This window comes from Geotrypetes seraphini, chromosome 1 (genome assembly GCF_902459505.1).
Source record: "Geotrypetes seraphini chromosome 1, aGeoSer1.1, whole genome shotgun sequence".
In the NCBI taxonomy this organism is placed as follows: Eukaryota; Metazoa; Chordata; class Amphibia; order Gymnophiona; family Dermophiidae; genus Geotrypetes; species Geotrypetes seraphini.
In genome coordinates, this window is record NC_047084.1 from 67572610 (window position 1) to 67586059 (window position 13450).

General features: G+C 42.9%; 1 protein-coding gene across 1 annotated transcript in view; it reads right to left on the bottom strand.

The window, feature by feature from the left end:
• NIPBL (NIPBL cohesin loading factor) overlaps positions 1–13450 on the bottom strand; it is a 1354860-nt gene that overhangs the window by 99241 nt on the left and 1242169 nt on the right. Inside the window, 2 exon segments of the mRNA XM_033932779.1 lie at positions 1793–1886; positions 7226–7366. Coding sequence (XP_033788670.1) covers positions 1793–1886; positions 7226–7366 — 235 coding nt within the window.

The window sequence follows — 13450 nt, forward strand, 5'->3', positions numbered from 1 at the left end:
TCTCTGTGGCAGTATGCAGAGGGATTTATCTCCTAATAGTGAGTAAAGGGAAGTTTGATCCATTTTTATGTATAACCATTGTTTTTGAGCACTTTGGCCCCGAGATTCCCTAAAGTCCGCGATCGTCGCTAAAACTGTTTTCACAGGTTTAGCGACGATCACAGACACCTACCCAATTCACTAAACAGCCCACCACTTGTTGTCCAATCTGATCCATGCAAATTAGTAAAACCCCATGCAAAATAACCAAGCGATTGATTCACTAACATTTGCTTGGCTATTTTGAATCGGGTTTTACTATCCAAAAACCCAACTGCTGCAGACCTGTCAGTAATTGTATTACCAACAGGTCTGCCTGTTTTTTTTCCAATTTTTCTTGCAATGGCAAGACATTTTGCGTGTATTACAAATGTAAAATATCTGGCCAAGAAAAAAAAAAAAGCCTCTCCCCTTGACAAGGCGCTCCCTCCTCGAACCCCGAAAAAATGGTAGAAGGAATTCCCACGCCCTATCCCTTTAAAAGCTGGGAGGAGGGGTGCTCAGTCCCTCCTACTGCAGGGGCCTCCACGAACTAACTGCGGGTCTTAGGCCCCATGCATCATGTGATGCATGGGGAGGAGCCTAAGGCCCTGATTGGCTCAGGAACCTCAGGCTGCTCCCTTGGAAGGTGCCTGGGGCAATCAGGGATTTCCTTAGGGAGGAGCCTAAGGACGTCCCTGATTGGCCATTGCTTTGCCTAAGGAAGTCTCCCTAAGGAAGTCTCTGATTGGCTCAGTTGCCTCAGGCTCCTCCCAAGGGAGAAGCCCAAGGCACCTGAGCCAATCAGGACCTTAGGCCCCTCCCCGTGCATTACATGATACACCGGGATTGGGCCTAATGCCCGCAGTTCGTTCATGGAGGCCTCTGGAGCAGGACAGACTGAGCACCCCTCCCACTCCCAATTTTTAAAGTTATGGGGAGGGGGACGGGGCGTCCGGGGGCAGGAGTGGGCATCCTTCTCCTGTTTGTTTTATTGGGGGGTGAGAAAAGAAGAGGGGGGGCCGATGGCAGGATGGAGTAGGAATCCTCTTGCCATTCATTTGCGTCAGCGGGCAGCGGCAGGTGTCATTTTTGGGGGGGTTCGGGGTGGGAGGGGGCACTTTGTCGAGGGGGGAGGTGCCTTTTTCTATTGGCCAGATATTTTGCATGTATAATACACGCAAAATATCTGGCCCATAAAAAAAAAAAAAAAAAAGCCCTGATAGCTTGCTGCTTCTCCTGTCACTGAGTGACTGAGTCGGGGAGTTTGCATGTAAATGATTTGCACCTCTGTGCAAATCATTTGCATGCAAAAAAGATAGTGAATCAATCGCTGTTTAAAAATTAGCCAGAGAATCGGCCAACAGCAATTGAGTCGCTATCTTTAGTGAATATGGACCTTTATCCACAGAATTTTCATTTTGTACTTTTAGGTTAGCATGGATTTCAATCAAGGCCCTGAGGCAGTGGCGATTTAACCACGAAACAATCGTCTGGCTTTTCAGTATGCTCTATTGCAACTAAAACATTTCTTGCTAACTAGTTGTTTTTCCAAAGTTCTCATTAGCTATGATTAACCACATCCGAAAGTTTTTTGGCCTATGATGCTTGGGTAGTAGAGTGTGGGTTCATTTCTCCTTTTGTCTGAGGCTTTTTTCTTTCGTGGTTAATTTCATTTTGGTGCATAGTGGTTTTTCTTTAATGGAGTGAACATGCAAACATACACACAACATAATTTATTAATGTCAGTGAACAAATATGACATTTCACTTACCATAATATCTATTAAAACATGCCCAGACAAATTTATAATTTTGGGTAACCTTGTTTACAACTGCTCCAAGACAGCTGACACAATGCTGTACTACCTGTAAACAAAGAAACAAAAGAACTAACATTATTTATTCAATGCAATAGTTAAAATCAATCATTCTGAAATAAATAATTAAAAATTCACAAGGACACTGCATAAGCTGTATACAAAAAAGTTTGTAAAACTTTAAGAACCACTACACTAGCTAAAATTAATTACTTATATTGACCTAAAGCTAAATTACTACCAAAACTCTCAAAAAGAGCCATTTACTAAGTGTTTAAGGCCATTAATGCATATATTTTATGCAATGGGTCCGGTTAAAATAATGGAGACAATCCTATAACAGGATGCCAATACCTATGTATGATAATTGCATGGCCAGTAAACTTATTCTATAACAACACTTGCATGTGTAAGTGCTCTTACAGAATACTAATGTAAAATGGCATCGAGGTGCCTAAATGTAGGTGTACACATTTAAGCTAGCTCTGTGGCTGGCATAAATATGCACCCCTGTGAATATCCCCTTTACATTTATTTACCAAGCCATTTTAGCATATAATTATAGAATAATGGTTAGACGTGCAACTGATTTTATGCATGTAAGTGTTCGAACTACCCATGTGAATGATACATTATGCTTAAAAATGGTGCTTAAATATAGGTGACCTGTTCTAGAATGAAGGGTAATGTGCTTTAACAGTAGTAGTGTGAACTGTTAGTAAATAATGTCCTAAATTATTCCATTAACATGTACAGCAAGACAATATTTTCTTAATTTACATTTCTAAAACTTCCTCTCATAATTTTTTTTTAAGATGGCCATCTGAGATTTATACTAATAGAGTACTAACATATACAGAGGGAGATTTTAAAAAGTCTACGTATATTTTCAAGTGCTTATTTTAAAATGTCAAGTACATGTCTACTTGATTTTATAAAATATTAGCACAATTCTACAAGAATACACCATCTTAATGGCTGGTGTAAATGTTAATGTGTACTTTTTGAACATATGTGATTAGTTGAAGAATTTTACAATTTATATGTGTTAAAGTGAAGACTGTCAAAATTCTACCCTTCTGCATATCCATTGTGAAAGTATAAAAATTTAATTAAAGGCATACTTTTATGCTAATCACTATTTTATAAGCGGCCACATACACATATAAATGACTAAATTACCAGCATTTATGTATGCTCTTAGGCCCAGATGCACTAAAGCCAGCGTTCGTCGCTAGATCTGTTTTGACAGCTTTAGCGACGATCGCATCTGCCATCCCAGTGTACAAAACGGCTCACCACAGTTTTCCTCTCATTCGCCCATTTTCTGATCCAGCCATGCAAATTAGCTAAAACCCCATACAAACTAGTTAAGCGATTAATGCACTAACATTGCTTGGCTATGCACAAAAAAACAAAACAAAAAACAAGGGTTTTAGCGACCTGAAAAAAACTGATAGATCTGCCATGTCTTTTTTTTTTTAATAGCACAGATATTTTGCATGTGTTCCACATGCAAAATATCTGTCCCATAAAAAAATGAAAAAAGCTTCCCCACTGATGATGGCCCTCCCCGATGACCCCCGATGAATGCGGCACCGGGAATTCCCACATGCACTAGCAAAAATCAGCAGGAGGGATGCCATTCTCTCCTGCCATGCCACCCCTCGCATGAGAAAAAAAATGGCAGGAGCCTCCAGGGCCTTAGCCCCCCTCCCAGTGCATCATATGATGCACTGGGGAGGGAAGGCCTACCATTTTGGACAGGCGAGCCTTAGAGTAGGAGTGATTGAGCATCCCTCCTGCTCCCACCTTCCTTGAAAGGTACAGGGAGTGGTGGAGTTTCAGGGGACCTCCGGTCGCAGGAGGGAGTGGACATTCATCCTGCCTTTTTTTTTTTTGGGGGGGGGGGGTGAAGATGGGGGAAGGTAAGAACATAAGAAGTGCCTCTGCTGGGTCAGACCAGAGGTCCATCATGTCCAGGAGTCTGCTCAAGTGGGGGCCCACCAGGTCCAGGACCTGTATAGTAACCCTCTATCTATACCCTTCTATCCCCTTTTCCTTCATAAAATTGTCCAAACCCTTCTTGAACTCCAATACCATACCTTGTCCTATCACGCCCTCTGGAAGCGCATTGCAGGTGTCCACCACCCGTTAGGTGAAGAAGAACTTCCTAGCATTGGTTCTGAATCTGTCCCCTCTTAATTTTTCTGAATGGCCTCTTGTTCTTGTAGTTTTCGAAAGTTTGAAGAATCTGTCCCTCTCCACTTTCTCTATGCCCTTCAAGATCTTGTAAATCTCTATCATGTCCCCTCTAAGTCTCCTCTTCTCCAGGGAAAAGAGCCCCAGTTTCTCCAATCTGTCGGCGTATGAAAGGTTTTCCATACCTTTTATCAAACGTGTCGCTCTCTTCTGAACCCTCTCGAGTATCGCCATATCCTTCTTTAGGTATGGTGACCAATATTGGACGCAGTATTTCTGATGTGGGTGCACCATCGATACAACGGCAGGATAACTTCTTTCGTTCTGGTTGTAATACCCTTCTTGATTATACCTAGCATTCTATTTGTTTTCTTAGTGGCCGCTGCACACTGCGCCGACAGCTTCATTGTCTTGTCGACTATTACCCCCAAGTCCCTTTCTTGGGTACTCTCACTCAATAACAGCCCTCCCATCGTGTAGCTGTATCTCGGGTTTCTGTTTCCTATGTGCAAGATTTTACATTTCTCTACATTGAACTTCATCTGCCATCTCATCGCCCACTACCCTAGTTTGTTCAGGACCCTTTGTAAACCTTCGCAGTCCTCTATAGTCCTAGCCCCACTAAATAGTTTGGTGTCATCTGCAAATTTTATTACTTCGCACTTCGTCCCCGTTTCTAAATCATTTATGAATACATTGAATAACAGCGGTCCGAGCACCGATCCCTCCGGAACACCACTCGTGACCTTCCTTCAGTCCGAGTAGTGGCTTCACTCCTACCCTCTGTTTCCTACCTGCCAACCAATTCCTGATCCATCTGTGTACGTCTCCTTCCACCCCATGGTCTTCAGTTTCTGAAATAGGTGTTCATGGGGTACCTTGTCAAAGGCTTTTTGGAAGTCTAAGTATACAATGTTAATGGGGTCCCCTTTGTCCATCCGTTTGTTAATTCCTTCGAAGAAGTGCAATAAGTTCGTTAGGCACGATCTTCCTTTGCAGAAGCCATGTTGGCTTGTTTTCATAAGTTTATTCCTTTCTAGATGCTCCTCATAAGAATATAAGCAATGCTTCCGCTGGTCAGACCTGTGGTCCATCGTGCCCAGCAGCCTGCTCACGTGGCGGCCCAACAGGTCCAGGACCTGTGCAGTAATCCTCTATCTATACCCTTCTATCCCCTTCTCCAGCAGGAAATTGTCCAATCCTTTCTTAAACCCCAGTACTGTACTCTGCCCTATTACATCCTCTGGAAGCGTATTCCAGGTATCCACCACATGTTGGGTAAAGAAGAACTTCCTGGCATTTGTTTTGAATCTGTCCCCTTTCAACTTTTCAGAATGCCCTCTCGTTCTTATCTTTTATCAGTGCTTCCGCCATTTTCCCCGGAACTGAGGTTAGACTTACCGGTCTGTAGTTCCCCGGGTCACCTCTTGATCCCTTTTTAAAGATGGGCGTAATGTTGGCTATTTTCCAATCCTCCGGGATCATGCCTGTTTTCAGGAATAGATTACAAACTTGCTGTAGTAGTTCCGCTATTTCCTCCTTAAGCTCTTTTAGCACCCTAGGGTGGATTCTGTCCGGGCCTGGTGATTTGTCAGTTTTTAATTTTTCTAACTGCCTGTGTATGTCTTCAAGGTTTACTTCCATGGATGTTAATTTTTCTTCTTGTTCTCCTTTGAAGATTTGTTCAGGTTCCGGTATGTTGGATGTGTCCTCATTTGTAAATAATGATGAAAAGATCGTGTTTAGACTTTCTGCCACTTCTTTCTCCTCCTTCAACACACCCTTCCTATCTCCGTCATCCAACGGTCCCACCTCATCTCTAGCCGGTTGCTTCCCTTTAACGTATCTAAAGAACGGTTTGAAATTTCGTGCTTCCCTGGCTAGCCTCTCTTCATATTCTCTTTTTGCTTTTCTAACCACGAGGTGACATTCTTTTTGATACTTCCTGTGTTCTTTCTAGTTCTCCTCGGTTTTACCCTTTTTCCATTTCTTGAATGAGTTCTTCTTATCATCTATCGCTTTCTTCACTTCTTTAGTTATCCACGCCGGGTCTTTTGTTCGGCTCTTTTTGCACCCTTTCTGAATTTGGGGATGTTTGGGGGAGGGGCGCCTGGCACGATGGTGGGCCTTCGGTGGCAGGAGGGAGTTGGCATTCCTGCTGCTGTTTCACTGCCACAGGGGGGGGTGGTCAGCATGGCGGGAGAAAGTGAACATCCCTTCTGCCATTTTTTTCACACATGGGGGGGCATAGCAGGAGGGAATGGGCATCCCTCCTGCTGATTTTGGCTAGCGTGTGGGGGGGGGAAGGGTGTACCGGTGCCGTGTTCATCAGGGAAGGCTGTCATTGGCAGGGGTGGGGCTTCTTTTTATGGGCAGATGTTGTGTGTGTGTAACACACACAGCATCTGTGCCCATTAAAAAAAAGAAAAGAAAAAAAAAAAAAAAGGTTTCCTGCGCCGAATAGCCAAGTGACAGGAGGCTGCTTTCATGGCTTCCCTTGCTTCTCAGCAGTTCGAGCTTCCCATGCCAGCTCTGCATATGCGAATCGCTCTTACAGCAATCAATCAGACAGGAGAGTTGGGGATTACGATGAACCTCCACGGGAATCATTTGCATTCAAATATTTTAGTGCATCAATAGCTTTTTTTGAATTGGCCAAAAATTGGAGCAGACCTACATGATCTTACTGATCCTCTTTAGTGCATCTAGCCCTTAGTACCTAAAACTAGGCAACTCCTTAAAAAATTGCTTCTACCGAATAGTAATTATTTTTTAAACTCTTGCTTTAGCTATTATCATAAGTAATCATATCACCAGTGTGATTTGATCACAGGGCATTAAGTATCCCTACTGCAGTGCTTCTTAACCCTCTTCTGTTAGGTTTTCAGGATTACCAAAAATAATATTACAGTTTGAAAACATTTGAGACCCATTGTATGCTACTATCTCATGCATATTTGTTGTGCTAATCTTGAAATCCTGACTAGTATTCTCCAGAAGAGGGATGAGAAATACTGGCTTTCAGTACTGAGTCTTAATATATAGTTGAAAGACAAGAACTAAACTTCCTCAGCTTACAGTCCAGAACCTACAACTGGAAAATTGAAAAGTAAAACAGAAAAAAAAAGAGTGAGACAGATTACACAATACATGAGGGAAGGAAAACAGGATGTCAGTAAATCATACCGTCATTCCATGTTTGATAATCAGTTTCATGAGGTCTTCCTCAATAGTGGCAAGAAAGGTCTCACTTGGGTGTTCCATCAATGGTACAACTAATTCTAAGATTTTTGCCACATTGCAGATCACCATGAAATCATTTTGTGTCTGTTACAAGGATAACCAAGAATTATTATTTCCATTTTTCTCAAATCTAAAAGTAAGATTAATGAAAGCATTTTGAAAGAAATCATGAATTCACTGCGTTGTAATGAAGAATGGCACAGAATGTGGCTTACCTGCCCCCCTTTTACAAAACTGTGAAAGCGGTTTTTAGCACTGGCTGGTGCGCTGAATGCTCTTCCGACACTCATAGAGTTCCTCTGAGCGTTGGGAGCAGCACACAGCATTCAGTGCGCTGGCCTGCATTAAAAACCGCTTCTGCGATTTTGAAAAAAGGGGGGGGGGGGGGATGGAAAGTGACAAATTCATTGATTAAGTATACCCCCAGTTTATCAGAGATGTATACTAACCACATCACATAGCACTTATAAAAATTCTCAAATACATGCTTATTTTGAAATGCCTTTATAACAGGCTCTTAGAATAACCTAACATAATAGCAGATTTCTAGACCGCATAGCCATGAGTTCAATGCGGTTAACAAAAGATTATGCCATAAAAAAAATATAGGAATAATATACAGATATATAATTGATCAAAAATTTTGAAAAAAAAGTTTTCAACAGTTTTCTAAAATGTTCATAAGATGTGGATCTAATTAATAATGGACGGAAATCTTGGTAGGAAAGACAATGCCCAAATTTCTTACTTTTACAGACCTTGGCTGAAGGGAACGTAAATAGGGCATGAGATTTTCTACTATTCTTATGCGCCACAATAACAAATTGTCAGCAAGATATAATGGGACAATACCAAAGGCAACTTTATAATATAAGCATCCTAACTTAAAGATCACCCAGACCTCGACCGGAAGCCAATGCAGCTCACGTTAATAGGGGGTTACGAGGTCATACTTCCTCAGACCATAAATCATTTTTACTGCTGTATTCTAGACCAGGGTCAATCTGGCCAAATTTTTCTTAGTACTCGTCAAGTATACAATATTACAATAGTCCAGTATATTCAGAAGTAGTGTCTGAACTAGAATTGTGAAAGCAGAGGCATAAAAGTAGGATCTGATGGTACATAGTTTCCATAAGGTATAGTAGCCCTTTTGAACCACTGCGTCAATCTGATTTTTCATGGTCAAGCACTGATCAAGAACAACTCCCAAGTATAAAGCATTGCTGTTTACCTTTAAAATATATTTCCCATAGATAGCAAGATTGATCAGGCACACAAACTGGTTGAAGTCATCTGATGTGAAAGAATGAACAATTCTCCTAAGCAAAACCCTTTCCATACATAAGGAGATATTGTATAAATGGTACTGAATCTTAGGACGCCAGTAGATGCCCTAAGTTAACTGAGAAATGCCTTTTAAAATGGTAAAAATAAAGTGTCTACCAGCGTCTAAATAAAAGGTGCTGGACTCACACCTATGTAGGCGAGATAGGTAGGCGTCAGGAATGTAGGCCTGTAAAACTCTGGCCTACATTTCTGGTGCCTATCTTTCATGGAGACCTAATTCTCTATAGGATACCATTGCATGATTGACATGGGATTGGTGGTTGCTTTTTAGGTAGCCGCCTATATTGGCGCCCTATAGAGAATCCGGTCCATAGTGTCTTATTGTCTGCTCAGTTACTTCTAGAGTTCAAGACATTTAAGCAAATTTCAGCTAGATGGGAGAAATTATGAACCTGATCAGCCTTCCTGCCTGTGGAAAACACCTATGACAGGTAAACAAAAAGAGATTAGGTTCTGTTCTAATCTCCTGTATAATTATATTAATATTTTGTAAACTGAGTCAAGCTCTCCTGTTGGAATGAATCGGTATAAAAAAAATCAAAGATTAGATTAGAATATATTTTTAAGTAGATAGGGATAGTATGCTGAACCATAGGGTTGTCCATTTATGCTCGCAAACGTACTGCAGAAGATGTCAATCACAGCTTTTCAGCTCCTCCTCCCTTCTCCCCGGTCTCTACTGCCCCCTTCAGTTTGTACCAAAGCTGGCAACAGCCCTATAGGAGAAGACAGGAGAAGGAGGAAACTTCCTGAAACCAACAGCCTGTTTTACAAAGTCTTGCTAGCAGCTGCCATGCAGCAACAGCCCCAAGGCCCTTTAAATCTCTATGGGCTTCGGGGCCATTACCGTGCAGCAGCCACTAGCGAGGCTTTGTAAAATAGGCCCCAAGTTTCTGATCTGCTCAGATGAATTCAAAACAATCACTGAATGAACAGTAATGTAGTAGAAACATTAACAATCCTTTGAAAGAACAATGAATACAAGTTAAATAAGAAAAATACAAGTTGAATAAGAACATAACAGCCTGAACATTTATGGAGCCAAACCATTCCTCCCTTTTACTTCAAATTTAGGAAATTGTTGAAAACTTATTTATTTGACAAATTTGTATGTTAACTTTTAACAATATATTAGTGATGTTGTATTTTAAATAGCTATAAGTATTTTATTGAATTGTATTTCTTCACTGAAATATTTCAGTTTTTTCTTGTTGTAAACCGCCCAGAACTATTGGTAGGGCGGTACATAAGAAAAAATTATTACTATTTTAATCAGCGTATATACTTGAATATAAATCGATCCGAATATAAGTCGAGATCCCTATTCCCCCCCAAAAGGAGTAAAAATGGTTGACTCAAATATAAGACGGGGGCTTAATATTCAAGTGCCCTGCCAAGATCTGCACCCAGCGCCCACTTCCTCACCTGCCAGGCTCTGCACCTAGTCCCCTTCCCTCCCTGCCCTGTCAGGCTCTGCACCCAGCCCCCCTCACTCCCTACCAGGCTCTGCACCTTGTCCCTCTTCCTCCCTTCTGCCCTCACCTGATGCTAGGGTCCACCTTGGGGGTTAGCGCCCAAGAAAAGGATCTGGGTATCATTGTAGATATTACAATGAAACCTTCCACCCAATGTGTGGCGGCGGCCAAAAAAGCAAACAGGATGCTAGGAATTAATAAAAGAGTGATGGTTAACACGACTAAGAATATTATAACGTCCCTGTATCGTACCATGGTGTGACTTCATCTGGAGTATTGCGTTCAATTCTGGTCTCCTTATTTCAAAAAAAGATATAGTGGCCCTAGAAAAAGTTCAAGGAAGAGCGACCAAGATGATAAAGGTGATGGAACTCCTCTCGTATGAGGAAAGACTAAAACAGTTAGGGCTCTTCACCTTGGAAAAGAGATGGCTGAGGGGAGATATGACTGAAGTTTACAAAATCCTGAGTGGAGTAGAATGGGTACAAGTGGATCGATTTTTCACTCTGTAAAAATTACAAACACTAGGGGACACCCGATGAAGTTACAGGGAAATACTTTTAAAACCAATAGGAGGAAATTTTTTTCACTTAGATAATAGTTAAGCTCTGGAATGTGTTGCCTGAGAATGTGGTGAAAGCAGATAGCATAGCTGGTTTTAAGAAAGGTTTGGACAAGTTCCTGCAAGAAAAGTCCATAGTCTGTTATTGAGAAAGATAAAGGTGAAGCCATTGCTTGCCCTGGATCGGTAGCATGGAATATTGGTACTCCTTGGGTTTTGGCCAGGTACTAGTGACCTGAATTGGCCACCGTGAGAATGGGCTACTGGGCTTAATGGACCATTGGTCTGACCAGTAAGGCTATTCTTATGTTCTTATCTCCCTCCCTCCTGATGCCTTGCAAGCCTTCATCTTGCCTACCACGGGAACCGGTGGTCCAGGATATGAAGGATCCCCTATCTCCTGTCACAGCCGAATCCAACCCCCCCCCGTGTTCCCCCAACTCCTCAGTGGCCTTGCGGTGGGCGGGATAGGAGGAATCCCTTCTGCCTCCTGTGTCTGCCATAATTGGACATCTACTTGCGAGAACTTGCAGCAGCTAATCAGCCAGTGGCCTCGAAAGGAGTGGGAGAGCCCGACGATTGCTCCTGCTCCATGCACACTGCACCAACTGGCTATGTGGGACCCGGAAGGAATGCAGGGGAGGTGGAATCAGCCAGCGGCCTAGAACAGAGCAGGATGGCAGGAAGATTGCTCCTGCTCCGTGCACCGGCTGGCTACGCTGGACCCAAAAGGTGCATGGGAGAGGTGGGAGTGAAGTGCAGATGTCCAATTTAGGCAGGCACAGGAGGCAGAAGGGATTCCTCCTGTCCCACCCACCGTGAGATTGCTGAGGAGACGCGGGTGCGTGGGTGAGGTGGAGGGGTTTGGATTTGGCCGGGACGGGAGGGGGGGTGAATAGACGATGGCCCGAATATAAGCGAAGACACCAAAAGTCTCAGCTTATATTCGAGTATATATGGTATATAAACAGAATCTTCATAATTCCAGTGTCTGACAGGAAAAATCTTAGCTGTGTAGCTGATCATTTCCCCTCCTATCTATTCGAGAATATCTCTACACAGGCCATCGCTTCCCTCACCAAATTTATAAACTCTGCCCTAACAGGGGCCTTTTCTCCTCCGATATGGGACATATTGCATTGACCCCTCTACTGAAAAAGACCGACCTTGACCCCTCCATACCATCAAATTACCGTCCAATAGCAAATATTCCTCTCCTAACCAAGTTGGTAGAATCCATCATATCCACTCAATTCTCATCCTACCTATAAAGATTCTCTATTCTCCTACCAATTCTCCAATTCGGCTTCAGACCCAACTTCAGCACCGAATCCCTTTTGGCCTCATTAATCTTTAAGGTGCAACAACTCCATTCTCGCAACAAATTCGCTGTTCTTCTACAATTCGACCTCTCCGCAGCTTTAGACATCATCCATCACGATATCCTAATCTTCCAACTCTCCGAAATAGGCATAAGCTCCACAGTCCTAGATTGGTTCTCGAAATTCCTAAGCTTCCGCTCCTACACCGTTAACATAAACGGTACCTCATCCCCCCCCTGGAAGCCGATATGTGGAGTCACGCAAGGCTCACCCCTCTCTCCTATCCTGTTCAACATCTACATGTCCTCTCTGAAACTTCTTCATCTATCCCCCCCTAGAAACTCTCTACACCTACGCTGACGACATCCTCATCCTCCTCGAGACCGACTCAAACCTCACTAACCTCGCTAAGAACATATCTGCATGTATAATGAACCTCCAATCCTGGGCCCAATCTGTACAAATGAAACTGAATGAGTCCAAAACAAAATTACTTTGGCTCGGCCCATCATTAGATCATTTACCCACCTCCATCCCACTATCGTCCGGCCCCACTCTTCAGCTTGAGTTCAGCTTGAGTTTTCAAGCAAAGTCCTAGGCATCGTCATAGACTCCTCCCTCTCCTTCAATGATCACCTCAACTCCTTGGTAAAAAAATGCTTCTTTAGCCTTCATATGCTGAGGAAAGTGAGATCCTGCTTTCATCATTCTCACTTCGCCGTCCTTGTTCAATCCACCATCCTCTCTAGGCTGGATTACTGCAACTCCATCTATATAAGCCTAACTAAGAAAAACCTACATAGACTTCAGCTAATTCAGAATGCCGCGGCTAAGCTTATTTTCGCAAAAGGCAAGTTCGATCACGTCTCTCCACTCCTCTCCAAGCTTCACTGGCTTCCAGTACACTCCAGAGTCCTCTTTAAAAGTGCCTGCTTAAGATCCTACATGGCATCCTTCCTCCCGTTATCCCACTCTTTTGGAATTCCACAAACCCCCACTCCACCAGACCCTCCCAAAAACTGAAATTATCATACCCCTCTATAAAAGGTATATCCCGCTCAGGAAAACTTGGAACATCCCTCCCCTTTAGAACCATAGAACTCTGGAACCACCTCTCATCCCCGCTCAGAAATTCAAGCTCCTTCCAATCCTTCCGCAAATACTTGAAAACTTGGCTCTTTTCAAAAATCTAATCACCTCCCGCTCTCTGGTACCCTTGTCCCTCTCTATCTTCTTAGTTCCTCTCCTATAACCCTTCATTGTAGTTCCTTTCCTCCTAACTCTGTAAACCGTGCCGAGCTCTACGCTTGCGGAGATGGCGCGGTATACAAACCTAAGGTTTAGTTTAGTTTAGGCGCATCAGATAACTGCTGGGTGGAGGGTTCAGCATACCATTTTCCTACCTACTGGAAAAGATATTATCAAAGTAAGAACCTAATCTCTTTTTACAGTGCAATAG